The 19,100-nt window shown below is 35.8% G+C and overlaps 3 protein-coding genes across 4 annotated transcripts; all 3 read left to right on the forward strand.

The window, feature by feature from the left end:
* Positions 1-8,517: 8,517 nt before the first annotated feature.
* On the forward strand, positions 8,518-12,720 carry LOC144568047 (cellular apoptosis susceptibility protein, putative / importin-alpha re-exporter). The gene is made up of 2 exons (XM_078318279.1): positions 8,518-11,522; positions 12,160-12,720. Exon 1 carries the CDS (start codon positions 8,634-8,636, stop codon positions 11,520-11,522), a length of 2,889 nt encoding a protein of 962 aa, XP_078174405.1. The 5' UTR covers positions 8,518-8,633; the 3' UTR covers positions 12,160-12,720.
* A 1,655-nt stretch (positions 12,721-14,375) lies between these two features.
* LOC144568048 (uncharacterized) lies at positions 14,376-18,027 on the forward strand. Of its 2 annotated transcripts, none has more exons than XM_078318281.1 (2): positions 14,376-16,698; positions 17,504-18,027. In XM_078318281.1, the coding sequence occupies exon 1, from the start codon at positions 14,441-14,443 to the stop codon at positions 16,049-16,051; it is 1,611 nt and encodes a 536-aa protein (XP_078174407.1). In that variant the 5' UTR covers positions 14,376-14,440; the 3' UTR covers positions 16,052-16,698; positions 17,504-18,027. The 2 variants fall into 2 exon arrangements, with proteins under 2 accessions (XP_078174407.1, XP_078174406.1); XM_078318280.1 differs by having other exon boundaries at positions 17,513-18,027.
* Positions 16,127-16,698, forward strand: LOC144568708 (exportin-2-like). The gene is made up of 2 exons (XM_078319077.1): positions 16,127-16,421; positions 16,520-16,698. The coding sequence occupies exons 1-2, from the start codon at positions 16,127-16,129 to the stop codon at positions 16,696-16,698; spliced, it is 474 nt and encodes a 157-aa protein (XP_078175203.1).
* Positions 18,028-19,100: the final 1,073 nt, after the last annotated feature.

The following is a 19,100-nucleotide window of genomic DNA, read 5'->3' on the forward strand; positions in this document are numbered from 1 at the left end:
TCCTGTCCGGTGCGTTGGTTCTGCTGCACCGAGTTCATAAAAGCAATTAAGTAATCACGTTTTTTGTTATTTAAATTTCTTTAAATTTCTGAGAGAGGGAATTTTAGGGTTGGTTACTTGGTTTGTATACAGTATACTACCTGGTTTGTACTTTGTACACTCGATATTTTTGGATAATCGTGATGGTAACAGGCGCTGACGAATTTATATTTAAATAAAAACGTGGCGACGGCTTAGCATGTGAGCACTGACAAGGTAGGTCATCATAAAGCAAAAACGAAACAACAACAAATTTTTGCATGGCCAGATGCTGGTGAAAATTTAGCAGTATCTTTTCCCCCCTAGATAATAAATACTTAATTTAAATAAAACAACAAATAAAAAAAAAACTATGTTAAGACATATAATTGTTCTTAAGGCATACTATAAAAATACGAAGCTAATTGTTTTAGTAATTTTTATAAGTATAATATAAAAATATACTATAAATGAGTAGAACTAGGGTGCTCTTAAGCTCACCAAAGTTTTGGTGAGCTTAACTCTAAAACTCATAAAATCGATTTCAAATGACGAATCCAAACCATTGAAATCCGCCTACCTTACGTGTGATGCATCTACATATGAAATTTTTAAACATTCGAATTAATTTAGTATAAAGTCAAGCGGTCAAAATTAAAAGGTTAATAAATTAATTTTAGTGCATTCATTTTTGAACGTTTTTTGACTGCTTGACTTTATACTAAATTAATTCGAATGTTTAAAAACTACACATGTAGATGCATCACACGTAAGGTAGGCGGGTTTCAACGGTTCGGATTCGTCATTTGAAATCGATTTGATAAGTTTTAGAGTTAAGCTCACCAAAACTTTGGTGAGCTTAAGAGCACCCTAGTTCTACTCTACTATAAATATCTAATCTTCTATAAAAAAATACTGTAAAAATATGAAACCAAATTAATTTTTATTTTATTTTTTACGGCGGTGTGCAGAAATTTGTTGTAACACACGAACAATTTATTTAATCAGGATTACCGTTTTGATAAAGTTCATGATTTTTAGTTACCTACAATTTTTGTTTATCACAAAACTAATAACACAATTGGGTTTGTTTAAATTACATATTTCCTTGATTATAGATGTTCAAATGATGTTGTCACATAATTGGACCAAGATGCATTTTTTTTTGTTATAATTTTTGTAAAATTAAAATAGCAAGTCAACCCGGTAATGTCAAGCTAAAGAAAAACCAACTCACTTGACCAGTTCATTAATTCTTGGTGGTTTAAAAACAAACTTATCAACGGCTCAGCTTGGAGCGAAGCCGGACAGAACCAAGCGCCAGCTGTCTTAATCAATCTCTCCATTTTTAAATAACTGCAGAGTCAAATGAATTCGTGATGCATTCAGATCAATCAAGTGATACCATCCGTTTTGTTCTGACTGGAGAAGATCAAAAGCTTTTGCACACGTAAGCGTAGCAATCTTTTCATGTTAACGGATTGTCAATCCGACGGTACATTTATAATCTTAAAATTTTGGATGGTTCGATGCGCCTGCATGTGATGATGCACCGCCGTTTCTGTTTCAATTTGATGTATGAACCAGGTCTTCGTGAGCCGGTTGCATCCTTACGTTTGATTGTATTGCTGGTTTGTTACACTGTGGCCCTATGGAACAGTTCTATTCGTATGTCATCGTAATGATATAAATCGATAACCGAGAAGCTTTATCTCGCATTCCGTGCATGCCAGGTGAAAGGAGCACGTGCTCGACACGTGTAAGATGGAACGAAGCGTGGAACTGGAGTATTTTAATTTTTCTTTTGAATGGTCTCTCTCTAACAATCTTTGCATTTTAGCTCTTTCTTCTCCATTCCTTCCAGGCACTTGATTTCTCCATTTTTTTGTTTCAGAGATTCAGTAATTATACATTAATGAGGAACTAAATTTTAAATGAAAGAACATTTAAATAAAATGAAATTTTCTTATAAATAGTTGTTAGAAGAAGAATACCGTAAGGATCCGGTAGAATTTATTATGTATTAATTAAATCCTATCTATAACATGGAAAAGGATATCTCCATTATATTAAACTGGAGGGGATAGAGTGGTAGCATAGTAACGCGAGAATCGGCTCCAGGCACGAAATGCGCGTGAGGACACGTGAAGTAGTAGTGAGTGGGGAGGTTGTGAAACGTGACTGGCATAAAGTAAATCAACCTGATTTTTGTGCTACACGAAATGTTGGCTTGTGTGTAGCGAATGACCTGACCCTTGACAAGTGGCATCCGCCAAAGCTTAATTTATGCAATAACGTGATAGCTTTTGAATGATTAATAAATGAGGGACAGAGGGAGCAATGTAACGTGATGGGCGTGCTTGGTGAAAATTTTTGTAGAGGAAAATGCTTCCCATCTACGAAGAATTTGATTAAAAGTAATCAAAAGTCACATGTAGATGTTTCCTAAGAGATTGTCAAGTGGTTAAGGAAATTCTCAGGTGTAATATTTTTTCGCATGCGATGATGATAGATTTTAAGACACCTTAATTTGAAATCTTAGTCATAGTATGTTGTCTCGTGATTAAATAAAAATAAAAGTAGTTTTAATTACTCTCTCATTTAGCTCGTCAATTGAAGGATAACACCTGTTGGTGTTGCATTCGGATAAAAATCTAAATTATTGCCAGGTGGATGAATTCATTAATAAAAAACAACACATGTTGGTGTTCTTTTTGTGAAAAAAAATCTATATTGGATTAGCCCATGCGTCAATGACGATTGTTTTGTAATTGGAAAAAAAAAATGTTATTAATTGGTTGAGCTCATTATCCTGTCAACCGAAGATTTACACGTGTCATTATTGTCTTCAATTTTTCTTGAAAAACACCATTAGTCCGCGTCATTGTGCAAAAATAACAGCTTCAGAGTTACATAAAAACAAATAGTTTTAAATATAGGGAGAACCTAGCTATCCCCCGTAACAATCCCCCATTTCATCCCCAGTCATTAACTACTTCAATAACTATTAACTACCTAGGGGGACCACTTACTATTTGGGGACCACATAATATTTGAAAGATTTTACAACTGGCACGAGCAAGTATTCATCTATTATGCATCAAGTATTCATCTATAACACATTAAGTATTCACACCTAATATATCAAGTATTTTAAAAAAAAAACTGGACACGTTTTTAGAGGTGAGATTTTTTTTCTTCATTCAATCTAATCAATATTTCTGACAATCGGTGAGGAATTTTGCAAATCTAAAACCACGAATGTTTTTGACATAATTTTATCTTTAAAATGAGATCCATGATGATATACTTTTGAGTTGTCCGTTGTACAAGTATTTATCCTTATCGAGAAAGTATTCATCTTCGTCGTGCAAGTGCAAATATAAAAACTGAAACATCACCCATCCATCTTTTACATGTTTTTAGAGGTGGGTTTTTTCTCTCCGTTCAATCTAACTAATATTTCTGACGATCTGTGAAAAAAATTGCAAATTTAAAACCACAAACGTTTTCTACACATTTTTATCTTGCAAATGAGATACATGATGACATATTTTCGAGTTGTCCGTTGCACAAGTATTAATATCTTATCACGCAAGTATTCATACTTAAGATATTAAGTATTCATACTTAAGATATTAAGTATTCATTTATACATATTGAAGTATTCATATCTAAGACATCAAATATTCATTCATATATCTCTTTTTTTTTCAAAATTTATTTTTATGGCCTGATTCACCATTAATAAAGCTTTGTTCTTTGCAAAACTCGCTACTTCATGAGGAAGGGAAACATAAACATGAAATGGATTAATTGCATATACATATACAAAATTATTTTGATACGATCGACAGTGACGAATCTGACCCGGTAGAGACGTGCTCTAGTATTCATTCCTATACATTGAAGTATTCATTCATACACATTGAAGTATTCATTCATACACGTTGAAGTATTCATTCCTGGCAGAGGTGTGCTTGATTGGGATGGAGTGACAGATGATCTCCGGCAGAACGTTCGCTGGAGCGGGAGCAGCAGTCATAGAGGAAAAAAACTGAGGCGAAAGTGTAAGAGAGAGGAAGCTTATTGTATTTACCATTTAGAGGTGGGAGAGGGAGGAGAGCTTATCGATGAAAAAACGGAGGCGGAGGAGGAGGTGGGAGAGGGAGGTAGAGGTGGAGGTGAGGTGGGGTGTGGGAGGCGGAGGTGAGAGAGGGAGGTGGGAGGCGGAGGTGAGAGAGGCAGGTGAGAGAGGCAGGCAGAGGTGGAGGTGGGAGAAGGAAATGGAGGTGAAAGAGGAAAAATGGAGGTGAAAGAGAAAGGGAGAAAGAGGAAAGAAATAAAGGTTGTTAGAAATAGTAGTTATAGTTAAAATAGAAAGTTAGTTGGGGGATGAAATGGGGGATGGATAGGTGGTGGAAATTATAATTACCCTTAAATATATGTTATGTCTCTAACTCGTTAATTAAAGAATAACGTGTGATGGTATCATCTCCAACAAAAACTTTAAATCAACACTAACCGTGTGATTGATTACATTTATAAAAGGATGGTCTTAATTGCTCATACTCTCGACCCGACTACCAATTGAAGAAAAACTACGAAATTAGCATTATTCCACGTGATTATATAAAGATAATTTCATTACAACATTCTTCGAAATAATAGTAGAAATATCACAATTGTCTTATAAACAACACCATAACATGTTATTTTGTCAAAATGAAATCCATGACATACATGTGAAATAAATTGTGAGTTATCTCATCACAAATTTTAGTTCAATTTGAGTTTGTACACTAATTTTATGTTAGTTTTGAGGCATTTGTGAGAATTATGTGGTCCTGTTGTGAGTTATCTCATCATAAATTTTAGTTCAATTTGAGTTTGTACACTAATTTTATGTTAGTTTTGAGACATTTGTGAGGATTACGTGTAGTTCTGTGATTAAAGCATTGCTTTCCACGTGTTAGGTTATCGGTTCAAATAAACAAAGTAGTCATAATCACTCGCTCACGTAGCTCGTCAATTGAAGGATGGCACGTGTTGGTGTTGCATTTGAGGAAAAAAATCTAAATTGTCATTAGTCCACGTGATTACATTGTCTCGTGATTTGATAAAAAATATTTAATTTAATAGTCTCTACTAAGTATTTCAAAAAAAAACTTAAAAATAAATAATAAAAAATTAAAACTAATTTATTAATGAGAAACGACAGATATTGTGTTCATTATGCATAAAATTCTAAACTTGATTAGCCCCCGTGTTAATGAGTAAACGACACTTGTATTCTGCATACATGTGAGATATTTTTTTAGGAGGGGTTAAACTATGTAACAATAAAAAAAATTAATTAAATTACAATATACATAATAGAAAAAAATTGATGAAATCATGAGAGGTAGTTGAGACATCTATGAGTTATACATAAATATGTCCCTACATAATTCACACACGAGGAATAATAATGCATGCTTCATGTTGCATAAAACATGATGCAATTAAAGTTAAAGTGGATTTTGGAAATCCACAGATAATAAGTTATGTTAACAATTTAAATAATTTAAGTCAAACATAATTTTTTGAAATGTAAAAATGATAAATAAATAAATAGTTGATGTATAATTTTTAAATATTAAATTTATACAATTTGAGTGTTATTTGTTATTCTTTTAAAAAATAATATAACCCGTCATTAATTTTAGATTATTTGATAAACGATTAAAAAAAAAAAAACATCACTTCTAGGTTGGATTTATTCGATTGTCAAGAGAAGATTATCCATCAATTCACAAGCAAAAAAACTCACATTAATGTTTGAGCTCAATGATCTCTCCACTTGATAACTTGGCCAAGAAGCTTCCATGGTTTTCGTTTCCTTTTTATTCTGTGATTTCCCTAATTTACATATTTCCATGTGTACCGCGCTAACCAATGAAGCATCTTAGAAATTAAAAATTAGACAGGTAAAAGACCTTCAACAAAATATCAGAATTATTCATGTCAGATCAAAAATAATACTTAACAACATATATGTAGAAGCATACAATTTGATTTTTGTAAACTACACATGCTCATTATAAAAAAAAAATTATGCGTTTTCAAATTATACAAATGTTTCTAAGATGGATATGTAATTTCATATAAATTATTTCTTGAGTTTTTACATTTTTTTTTTTGAAAAATAGTGGTATTTTACCACCGATTTCATTGAAATCAAGAACCCTAGCATATCTGACCTAGTACCTAAAATTGATACCAAATCAAATACGACAAGTCTGTACATCTGTTCAAAACATAAGCAAGAACAATAGAAAACAAAAATCAAAACAAAATTCCATGTCCACAACACAAGAAGGCAACAATAATATGCATAAAACTAATTACTACAGATCTAATAAGTCTTCATCCTCTTCATACATTGGAGATGGGGGGTTGCCATCCCCAGAACCCTGCACCAGAAGGTCCAAAGCTTGGGTCGTTCTGGACTTCTGTCCACTTCCAACAGAAGGAGATCTGGAATATCCTTAATATCAAAAGGCATTATAAGATTTAATTTTAGAAAAAAATCACCACCTCTAGATTTACACCAAAATTGAGTTAAAGAAATAATCTTATTACCTATAACCTTAATAAAACAAGGGGTACTATCATTAAAACATAATCTATTTCGTTCTAACCAAATTATCCATAGGACAACCCCTCTTAATAATTCAACTAATAATCTATCATTAAAAGGAATAGAAGCATCTATCAACCATAAATCTTCTAAAGTATAACAATTATAACTAAAGTTATTATGCTCTATTAAGCTAATGTAAGAACATTGAACAAAAAGATGTTCTGTACTCTCTATTTGGTCACAGAAGACACATTTTGTATCGCCTTGCCAACCTTTATTTACTAAGTTAGTCTTAGTCAAAATCTTGTCTTTTCGGACAAGCCATAAAAATATTTTAATTTTTAATGGAATATGGGATTTCCATATGGTGCTATAGGAAGAATTAGGCATTCCCCCATATTCTAACCATTGATAAAATGAATGAACAGTAAAGTTATCATCTGTGGACCAGCGCCATATAATTTTATCCTCTAATTGGTCAGATAGAGTAAAAAGAAAGAATTTATTTTGCAAATCTAACCATTCCTCCCTATATATACCAGTTAATTGTCGTCTAAAACTAAGGTATAAATAAGAATTAGCAAAAGCGTCAGCCACATATACGAATCTATTGGTTAATTATTTATATTTTGAGGGTTATATTGTATATTGCCAACATGCTGCTCGTACTTCTGCATGTGCATTTATGTTGACTAAAAACCATGGGAGTCTACCCTGCGAATACAACGGATCCATTAGAAAAAAGAAGAGAAAAGGAAACGAAGGCCCAACTGGGGAAGCATATATTGGGCCGTAACGAGGCCCATGTTAGACGTGAGCCGTTAGCCCACTACGTCACTACCACATGGATTTCACTGTTGCTTAGTGCTAACCCGGATAAATAAATAAAAAAGCATCTGATGATCATGAAATTTGTTGAATTACATTGTTATAAATTTGGTTTGTTAAATTAAAAGGCATCTGATTTATAGAATTATAGTGCTTCTGTTTACGATGTTGATATTTGCAATCAATTTGAACTACAGTTTTTATTCTAAAATATATTCCAAACTGACAGATATTCTGGAACAAATTTATTCTATGTTGACGTTTTTAATTAATTTGACTGCATTTACAATTCTAAAATCAACAAAATTGACGAACAGTATCTGTCCCATGTCTTTTATACGCCCATCAATTTATTCATGCCAAGTTGCCAACTCAACACATACATCAATAAAATTCTTTAAAAATGTATTTAAAATGTGTTGTGTTCCTTAGTTGACATTCGTAATCGGCCAACTCATGATCATAAAATTACAAAAATTATCGGATAATCTCCAACACTGCAACCCATGTGCTTTTACATGCGTACTTTATTCGTCTCAAATAAATATACACATTAAATACTAAGAAATTTTTTAAAACGAAATATTTCTTCTGGCTGAAATATGACATCGAGTGAATATGAAAAAGGAAAATGATCCTCTGAAGTAGCACAAATTTTGATTTTACATCTGAACCGTCCGATTTGAATGAGTGGAATGCACTGAGTCCTTCAATATTCGTGCCAAAACAGATCTGAACTCAAAATTTGAGTTACTCTAGGTGATTGAATTCCCCGACAAATATAAAGAAAAGAAGAAAAAAAAGCGGTAGTGCCTCCAGCTGCCAGCGAATTCGCATCCTCTGCATTAACTCAAAAAAGAATCTTTTAAGTTAATGCATATGGACCGTCCGATGTTCTTCAAGATTCGTATAAACTAGATCTGCACTCATATTAAAGGACCTTTGAATTATAGGCTGTGGCCAGATTGGTTCCGTTTAAAATCAAACGGTCCATACGCATCAACTCAAAAGATGCTCTTTTGAGTTAATGCAGACGATGCGGACTCGCTGCCAGTTCCCTCTCCTCCTCTCTCTCAGCTCATTTTGAAAAACCCTTCCAGGCGATCGATCGCCTTCTTCCCACTTCACTCAAAAAACCCTAACCCTAGAAAACTTTCCATCAATGGAAGTTCCGCAAGAAACCCTAGACAGGCTATCCACATGTTTCCTTCAGTCACTCTCTCTCGACGCCTCCCTCCGCCGCGCTGCCGAGTCTTCCCTTCTCTCCGCCGCCACTACGCCGGGTTTCCCGCTCGCTCTCCTTAAGCTCTCTTCTATCCCTTCCGTCGATCTTCAGATCCGCCTCGCCTCAGCACTCCATTTCAAAAACCTCCTCAAGTCCCGGTGGGCCCCAACCTCTGATAACCCATTGCCCGATTCCGACAAAGCCCTAATAAAATCTCTCCTTTTGCCTCTCCTGCTTCAATCCCCGCCTCTCATCCAGTCTCAGCTGTCAGAAGCGCTTGCAATCGCCTCATCTCATGATTTCCCTTCTTCCTGGCCCACCCTTCTACCAGACATCATTTCATCTCTTGGCACCTCCCTTACTGCGGGTGACTACACCTCAGTTAATTCTCTCCTTTCAGCCACTAATTCTCTATTTCTCAAATTTCGCCATTCTTTTGACACTCAAACCCTTCGGCTTGACCTGAAGTACTGTCTCGACCTATTTGCAAAACCCTTACTTGAAACCTTTGTAAACACCTCAAATCTCACTACCTCTGCTTCTAATCCATCGGTTCTCAAGCCATTGCTTGAGTGTCAGCGCCTCTGTTCTGAGATTTTTCATTCTCTCAACTCAATCGAGCTTCCTGAATTCTTTGAGGATCATATGCGAGAATGGATGGAGAAATTTAGGTTTTATCTGACAAATACCTTCGCTCCACAAGTTGAGACAGATGGCACAGCTGATGCCTTACGTGCTTCCATCTGTGAAAATCTCCAACTATACATGGAGAAGAATGAAGAGGAGTTCAAAGACTATTTAGAGGGTTTCGCCACTGCTGTGTGGGGCCTACTCATGAATGCTGCGAAATCTCCTTCTCGTGACCAATTAGCGGTAACTGCTATTAAATTTTTAACCACAGTTAGCACAAGTGTTCACCATGCTCTATTTGGCAGCCCAGAAGTGTTAGGTCAAATTTGCAATAGTGTTGTATTTCCCAACTTGAGGTTACGAGATGATGATGAAGAATTGTTTGAAAACAACTATGTGGAGTATATCAGGAGGGATTCTGAGGGAAGTGATACTGACACTCTTAGGCGCACTGCTTGTGAGCTTTTGAAAGGGTTAGCAGTTAACTATAGAGAACAGGTTACAGGCCTCGTCTCGGCCCAAGTACAGTCTATGTTAGCTGCATTCAATACCAATCCAGCACAGAACTGGAAAGAGAAAGATGCAGCCATATACCTAGTGGTTGCCCTATCACCGAAACCTGGTGCAACAATTGGTTACCTAGTGGATGTGGAGAGCTTCTTTACATCAGTTATTGTACCAGAGTTGCAAGGCCAGGACCCAAATGCAGTACCAATTTTGAAGGCCGGTGCTCTCAAGTTTTTCACTGTTTTTCGTGAACAGATACCGAAACCAGCAGTCTTGTCTCTTTTACCTGGTGTTATTAGGTTCTTGGGTTCAGAATCCAATGTGGTTCACTCCTATGCTGCTACCTGTATAGAGAAATTGTTACTGATCAAGGACAAAGGAGCCTTGCCAGGCCCCACTGCCAGGTATGGGCCAGCTGATTTAGATCCATTTGTGCCTCAGATGTTAACGGGTCTGTTTAATGCGCTTCAAATGCCTGATTCACAAGAAAATCCATATGTCATGAAGTGCATAATGAGGGTCTTGGGTGTAGCTAATCTAAGTGGCGAGGTGGCAACAGGTTGTATTACAAAGTTGGTCTCCGTTCTGGCCATGGTGTGTGAAAACCCTAAAAACCCTTTGTTCAACCACTATCTGTTTGAAGCCTTAGCAGCTGTTATTCGCCGAGCCGGTGAGCGAGATGCCGGTGTTATCCTGATTTTCGAGAAAGGTCTCTTCCCCGAACTTGAGAAAATACTGGTGAAAGACATATCTGAGTTTTGGTCATATGCCTTTCAGATATTTACTCTACTGATAGACCTGCGTGCCCCTCCCTTGTCAGATGGGTACATGGCCTTGTTCCAGGTTATTCTTGACCCTAGTTCATGGAAGAGGTCGGGAAGTGTACCGGCTCTTGTCAGACTGCTACAAGCATTCCTACGTAAGATGCCAAATGAACTAAACAGAGAAGGGAGATTAGGGCAAGTGCTCGGTATTTTCAGCCAGTTGATTTCCGTAAATTCCACTGAGGAGTTAGGTTTTTTCGTGCTAAACACTGTGGTAGAAAACCTGAGCTACGAGATAATTTCACCCTATGTCGGTAACATATGGGGAGCGCTATTCGCTCGTTTGCAAAGCCGGCGGGTATACAAATTTGTCAGTCCCTTAGTGATTTTCATGTCACTGTTTTTAATCAAGTACGGGCCTGCTGTGTTGGTTGACTCAATCAACTCCATACAACAAGGCCTTTTTTTGATGATCCTTCAGCAGTTCTGGATACCATATTCAACAAAGATTTCGGGTACTCTTGAACAGAAACTGATAACTGTTGCTTTGACCCGGTTGATCTGCGAGTCACCTCTATTGTTGGATCCTGCGGCTTCTGAAAATTGGGGCAAGGTGGTCGATAACATTGTGCAATTGTTAACCAATTCAGATCAAGCTGGTGCTGACTTGGACGATGATGCGGTGGATGTGCCTGAAACAATTGAGTACACTGGTTCATTCGCCAAGCTACATAGTGCGGGTAAGAAGGAGGATGACCCATTAAAGGAGATCCGGGACCCAAAGCAGTTCTTTGTTAGCTCCCTAGCTAGGCTCTCTGCGCAGTTCCCAGGCCGGTTTGGTCCAGTTATGCAGCAGTTTGTCAGCCCGGCTAACCAGACAGCATTGGTTCAGCTTTGTGGCACCTACAATAGTACTATTGTCTAGGTATGTTTTGATATGGCACTTCAATTATTTTCTTTGTATTTATGGTTACTTATTCTATTGCTTAAAATTGAGTGAGTCTTCATCAAGTATTGACCGACTTGTAACAGACAAAAATAAAAGAATTGGTAAAACTGAAAAACAAATGACAAAACCAAGTTCTGGCTGTTCTAGAAATCTATTTTGAGTTATCCTATAGGTATGGTTTGTTTTAGACTCTGTACCTGAATATAATCTTTTAGCATTTTCTTAAATTTATATTTTAACTTGGATGTTATATAACTATGGCTAATATTTTATGGTGGGACTGTACATTGTTGAGTAACCAATTTTGTATTGAGATCCTTTTGTTAAATTAACAATAGCTTTTGTAATAACTAAAGCAAATCCAGCTACATTAACTGATATAATCTTTATGTTTAAGCATTTCCCAGTATCTGTAAAGCAAATCCAGTGACAAACACTAAAGAAAGTTTCTCATTGGTGTAGGTCACTTTACATACCAAGAACTTATGTATCTGTAAATAGTTACAATTCAGCATTTCCCCAGTGTTCATGTCATGTGAATGTCTTTTATATCATTAGATATAAGAGTAAAGCCAATTATCCAACTCTATATTTTCTTCGTACTGTTTTTCAGGAAATTGAATCTGAGCTGGAGTTAAAAAGGACACTCTTCCTTTTTGATCAGATATCTGTTGGGTAGGCTGGAAAATGGAGTTGGCAATCAAATTCTGGATGATTCTACTTTTGAGGTTTTCTTTCGTCAATACGATGATCAAGAAGGGTCAGGGATTAAGCATAAATCTGGTTTAGTTATTGAAGGGGACATTTCTTGGGGCATGGTCAGTACAAGTCTGTTTACCAGACTGGTAAGTTATGAGAGAACATCTTTTTATTTTTATATTTTTGGTGTGTTATCATTGGGTTTTTGTGGGAAATTTTGGCAGTGCATCATTGTATTACCAGCAAACAATTCGAGTGCATAGAGCGATACTTGGTCTTCTGAGTTGTTTTATATTTTGCATGCGCATGGTCCCTCTATACATCGCACTCTCCCCTTTCCCCAAGTTACATTATCTGATGAATCTTTTCTTTGATTTGTTCGGCTTTAAACTTTTTTTTTTAAAGCAATCGGGATTGATTTAACATTAATGTATATTTATTTCAGCCTGATTATTGGCTAGTAGCTAAAGTTGAAGATATTTTAATGTGTGTTTCTATGAGCTGGGTGCATAATTTCTGTTTACCTAAGCAATAAGTTGGGACTTGTGGAGATATTTCCTTTTCTTTTACTCTAAAATTGGTAAAAGAAACACTTAGCCACTAACTAGTCTCAAGCGAACACTGATCCGAAAAATAATTAACTTTACCTATGTGGATGTGCAGATGAAATCAAGGGAATTAAGGCTTGTCAGAGGATTTCAGCACGAATTTTGATGCACAAAATGACTTAGAACTTTGAATCATGTATAAATTTTAATTCAGGAATGGGATTTTACTGGTACAAGTTACATGAATAGTTGAGTTGCACTTTCAGTACCTTATTCCCCTATGTTAGTTGTTTGCACAAAATTTGTAAGTGTACATCCATTTTTCAAATTGGTTCTTTTACTATTTGTAATTATTCAAACAGCCGTCCAACCATAAACCATTCAGACAGATAATATCCTGTCAAGCAGATTGAACTGTTTAATTTTCTCAGGGGGGGTTGTTTGTAAATTTGCGTTGCACATGTGTGACCTGGGTTGGAATCCAAGATAGCCAACGTTTGTAATGAGATGCCAGCATTAGCGGCAATCAGGTATCCCTTCGTACCAAGTACAACAAATTCCAATTCCACATCCAAAGCTGACTAATATACTAAAATCAATTTTTTGAATATAAAATATTTACATATAAAATTTACCTATAGAAAAGTTTAGGGACCAACTTGGTGAGGAGGTGATATTATATGGACCATTCGTGTATTTAACAACATACAACATAGAGTGAGGCTATGGTACTATGTAACTATGTATAGCGCAGATCAATCTGTACTGTGGATCAATATTCTGTTTTCAAAGTCCAAATGAGAACTATTCGACGTGATCTCTATGTTAAAATGTGCATGTATTTCAAACTTTTCTTTTAGATAGGTAGAAAACCACTTGATCTAAAACATTTAGAACATTCAAAAGTAATGATATTTTACTCATCAAAAAATAATTTTAAAAAATTCTGAAAAATGTAAAATTTAGTTTGCCAATATATATAGTTTTTTTTTATGAAAATCATGTTGAATGAATCAGATTGATTATTTAAACTTGATCCATAGTACGGACCAATCTACGCTATGCATAATATCATAGCCTCACTCATTGTTTTATACACAATATCTTCCCATTTTTAGCTTTTGCTCGCATGCAAGTTCATGGAAAAAAAAAATTAAGGGTCAACACACTCCCACTAGAGATGTTAGTGACACTCATTTAATATGTTTATTTGATCCGTACCGTAGATGAGTATGGGAAAGATTTTTTTTCATTAGCATAACAGGTACTGGTATAGGTAAAAATTATTTCTTATCCGTTACTTTATAGGATAATTATTATAAATTAAATTATATATTTATATAGGGATGATACATGATATGATTTTTTTTTTTTTTTACTTTATCAAATTTTCATAATACAAATTATGAAAAATATTTTATTGAAAAGAATATCAATAACACTTTTTTATTTGATTATCTAATCCGTACCGTATTCAAACAAATAGTTAAGGATGAGATTAGAGATTCCAGTTTCCAATTGGCGTAATATAACTGACACGAGATAATTACAATTATCTGAAACCAGGATCGTCCATTTGTGGACCGTTCGTTCCTTCTTTCGCCTCCTCTCTAGTCCCAACTCCCAACTCCCCAGAGAAGAGCAAAGATGATGCACGCGATATCTCTCACCTCCTTCTATTCCCTTCCACCTTCAGCTTCCCTATCCCAATTCCAATCCCACTTTCAATCTCCATCGGCTTCTCGTCATGACCTCTCCCTTTTCTGCTATGGCATCAATCATCTGCATGCTCAGTTGGCTTTCCAGAACCTTCCAACCTCAATCATTCCCTACAATCAATACCTGGATGCCTTGGTTCGCAAATCTGACCCCTCTGTTTTCTTCTTCTTCAACCATATAATTCAAACTGAAGGAATCAGTCCTGATGATTATACCTATGGGATCATGATCAAATACTGTGTCCAAACCAATCGGCTCAATCTAGCCTTTTCTTTTCTCGGACGGCTTCTCAAAGAGGGTCAAAGAGCTAAGGCCGCAACAATCAATCCAATACTCAAGGCTCTTTGTTCTGTGAATAGAATCGGTGAGGCTGCAGCTATTGTGATCAACAAAATGCCTAAGCTGGAATGTATACCCAATGTGATATCGTATAACATTCTTATAAAGGGGCTTTGCTCCAAGGGCAACATTGGCTTAGCTCTTCAATTGTTTTTTAAAATTGTTAAACATGGTGCTGAGTGTGAACCCAGTGTGGTCACGTACAACACGGTTATAGAGGAGCTTTGTAATGTGGGTGAACTTGTTAAAGCATTTGGTTTGTATCAACAGATGCATGCAGCTGGGGTTATACCTGATACTGTGACTTACAACTCATTGATTGATGGGTTGTGCAAGAAAGGTGAAATTGAGAAGGCAAACAAGTTGTTGTGTCGCATGATTTTCAAAGGGCTCGAGCCTAATGTTGTGACTTACACCACTCTTATAGATGGGTTGTGCAAGAAGGGTGAAATTGAGAAGGCAAAGAAGGAACTTGATAGCATGATTTTAAAAGGGCTCAAGCCTAATGTTGTGACTTACAACACTCTTATAGCTGGCTTGTGCAAGAAAGGTGAGATTGACAAGGCAAAAGAATTGTTGCATAGCATGATTTTCAAAGGTCTCAAGCCTACTGTCGTGACTTACAACACTCTTATAGATGGCTTGTGCAAAAAAGGTGAAATTGACGAGGCAAAAGAATTGATGCACAGTATGATTTTCAAAGGGCTCGAGTCTAATGTCGTGACTTACAACACTCTTATAGATGGATTATGCAAGGAAGGTGAAATTGACAAGGCAAGGGAGTTGTTGCATGACATGATTTCCAAAGGGCATGTACCTGATGGCGTAACTTACAACACTCTTATAGATGGATTGTGCAAGAAAGGTGAAATTGAGAAGGCAAAGGAGGTGTTGCATAGTATGATTTCAAAAGGGCCTGAGCCAGATGTTGTGACTTATTCCACTCTTATAGATGGGTTGTGCAAAAAAGGTGAAATTGACAAGGCAAATGAGTTGCTGCATGACATGATTTCAAAAGGCAAGGAGCCCAATGTTGTGACTTATAACACTCTTATAGATGGGTTGTGCAAGAAAGGTGAAATTGACAAGGCAAGGGAGTTGTTGCATGACATGATTTCCAAAGGGCACGTACCTGATGGCGTAACTTATAACACTCTTTTTTGGCTGTGCAAGAATGGTGATGTTACAAAGACAGGATGAGTTAGGGTTTTTCGTTCTAAACACTGTGGTAGAAAACCTGAGTTACAAGATAATTTCACCCTATGTCAGTAACACATGGGAAGCACGACTCGGTCGTTTGCTAAGCCGCGTGTATACAAATTTGTCAGTCCCTTAGTGATTTTCATGTCACTGTTTTTAATTAAGTATGGGCCTGCTGTGTTGGTCGACTCTATCAACTCCACACAGGAAGGTCTCTTTCTGATGATCCTTTTTGCAGCTCTGGATACCCTATTCAACAAAGATTTCGGTTACTGTCGAACAGAAACTGACAACTGTTGCTTTGACCCGGTTAATCTGCAAGTCACCTCTGTTGTTGGATCCTGCGGCATCCGAAAATTTGGGCAAGTTGGTCGATAGCATTGTGCAATTGTTAACCAATCCAGATCAAGCTGAAACTGACTTGGAGGATGATGTGGTGGATTGTGCCTGAAACAATTGAATACACAGGTTCTTTCGCCAAGCTACATAGTGCTGGTAAGAAGGCGGATGACCCAATGAAGGAAATCCGCAACCCAAAGCAGTTCTTTGTTAGCTCCCTAGCCGGACTCTCTGAGCAGTTTGTCAGCCCGGCTTACCAGACAGCATTGGTTCAGCTTTGTGGCACCTACAATAGTGCTATTTTCTAGGTATGTTTTGATATGGTACTTCCATTATTTTCTTTGTATTTATGGTTAGTTCATTCTGTTGCTTAAAAATAAGTAAGCCTTCATCAAGTATTGACTGACTTGTAATGGACAGATTATAAGAGAATTGGTAAAAATGAAAAAAAATGACAAAACCAAGTTCTAGCTGTTCTAGAAATCTATTTTGTGTTATCCTATAGTTGTGGTTTGTTTAGTCTTTAATTGCAAATTATCTTAGATTTTTTTAAGTTGGTATCTTATATAACTGTGGCTAATATCCTGTAGTGCGACTGGACACCTGTTAATATTATATCGAAATCCTTTTGGTAAATTAACAAAAATTGTTTTCAAGAACCAGTCTTTGGTCTGGTGGCAAAAGACAACACGCTCTGATTGAGAGGGAGTGAGAGGTTGCAGGTTCAAAACCCAAATGGGGGGTCCTTTATGGATATTAAGTGAAGTTGGTAGGCTAGATCTGCACCTTTCTTATAAAAAAAAAAACCAATGGCTTTCAATTAATAACTAAAGAAAATCCAGTGACATTAACTGATATATTTTTTATGTTTAAGCATTTCCCAGTATCTGTAAAGCAAATCCAGTTACAAAAACTAAAGAAAGTTTCTCATTGGTGTTTACTTTACATACCAAGAACTTATGTGAGATCTGTATTTGTAAATATTACCATTCAAGCATTTCCCCCGATTTCATGTCATGTGAATGTCTTTTACATCATTGAATATAAGAGTAAACCAATTAAATTAAGAAAAAGAGAGTAAAACCAATTATCCAACCTATATTTTCTTTGTAGTGTATCCAGGAAAATGAATCTGAGCTGGAGTTGAAAGGAAGTTTAATCTTCCTTTTTGGTCAGATATCTATTGGATAGGTTGGAAAATGGAGTTGGCAATCAAATTCTGGATGATTCTACATTCGAGGTTTTCTTTCGTCAAAAGGATAATCAAGAGGGGTCAGGGTTTAAGCATAAATCTGGTTTAGTTATTGAAGGGGACATTTCTCGAGGTATGGTCAGTGCAAGTCTGTTTACCGGACTGGTAAGCTATGAGAGAACATCTCTGTTTATTTTTTATTTTTGGTGTGTTATCATTGGATTTTCGTGGGAAATTTTGGCAGTGCATCATTGTATTACCAGCAAACAATTGAAGTGCATATAGTGATACTTGGTCTGAGTTGTTTTATATTTTGCATCTGCATGGTCCTTATTTATGTGCATTGCTAAGGCACCCTTCTCTTTCCCTGATTTTCTCATTTTGCATTGAATGAAACTTGGCATATATATGTGGAATATAATTTAATTTGTTATGTGCTGTTGCAGTAACGGGCTTCTAATATTGTGAGATTTGTATTGCATTTTCTGTACTATACAATGGTTTTCTAGTTTTCAATCCATCATTTCAAAATTGAGCCTAGTTAACCCTGATCAAGTGAAAATCAAAGATAAGTAGAGTTACATTATCTGATGAATCTTGTCTTTGATGTGTAACATTAATATATATTGATTTCAGCCTGAAAATCAAGGAATTGAGAATTTAATAACAGGATTCAGCACGATTTTTTTATGCACAAAATGACTAAAAACTTGACTCATGTATATATTTAAATCCACATGTTTACATTTAATAGGAAAAAAATGATCAGATTTACGCTTAACAAAAATCAATCATGTTATTTATTTATAAAAGTACCTAGTTTGGACAAGTTCATATTTATACAAGATTCGCATTGAACAAATAAAATATGTAAGATTCATCCTTAATCATTAAATTAAGTGAAAACTTTGCATAGATTTAAAAGTTTCATGCTAATTTGTTCACAACTTAGACCATTTTGTGCATCAAAATAGGCACATGTCAATCAGAATATGTTCTGACGATACAAATCATCTCTAAAAAATAGGGAGCACCTAGTTATCCCCGTAACAATCTCTCATTTCATCCTCCAGTCATTAATTACTTGAATAACTACTAACTACCTAAGGGGGACCACTTACTATTTGAGACCATCTAATATTTGAAAGATTTACAACTGACACACATCAAGTATTCATCCTTAATATATCAATTATTTAAAAAAAAAATTGGACACGTTTTTAGAGATGATTTTTTTTCTCCGTTCAATCTAATCAATATTTCTAACGATCGGTGAGAAATTTTGCAAATCTAAAACCACGAATATTTTTTACATAATTTTATCTTTCAAATGAGATCTATGATGACATACTTTCAAGTTGTTCGTAGCACAAGTATTTATTCTCATCGAGAAAGTATTCATCCACGTCGTGCAAGTGCAAATATAAAAACTGGACATATCACTTATTCATCTTTTACACGTTTTTAGAGGTATTTTTTTTCTCCATTCAATCTAACTAATATTTCGGACAATCTCTG

Source organism: Carex rostrata, chromosome 17 (assembly GCF_964058835.1).
Source record: "Carex rostrata chromosome 17, lpCarRost1.2, whole genome shotgun sequence".
NCBI lineage: Eukaryota > Viridiplantae > Streptophyta > Magnoliopsida > Poales > Cyperaceae > Carex > Carex rostrata.

Bases quoted from the DNA above. Each gene is read 5' to 3' on its own strand.
- LOC144568047 (XM_078318279.1), top strand. From the start codon at position 8,634: ATGGAAGTTCCGCAAGAAACCCTAGACAGGCTATCCACATGTTTCCTT.
- LOC144568708 (XM_078319077.1), top strand. From the start codon at position 16,127: ATGGGAAGCACGACTCGGTCGTTTGCTAAGCCGCGTGTATACAAATTT. The intron at 16,422-16,519 runs GTCGATAGCATT...TTGAATACACAG, and splicing joins CCGAAAATTTGGGCAAGTTG to GTTCTTTCGCCAAGCTACAT.
- LOC144568048 (XM_078318281.1), top strand. From the start codon at position 14,441: ATGATGCACGCGATATCTCTCACCTCCTTCTATTCCCTTCCACCTTCA.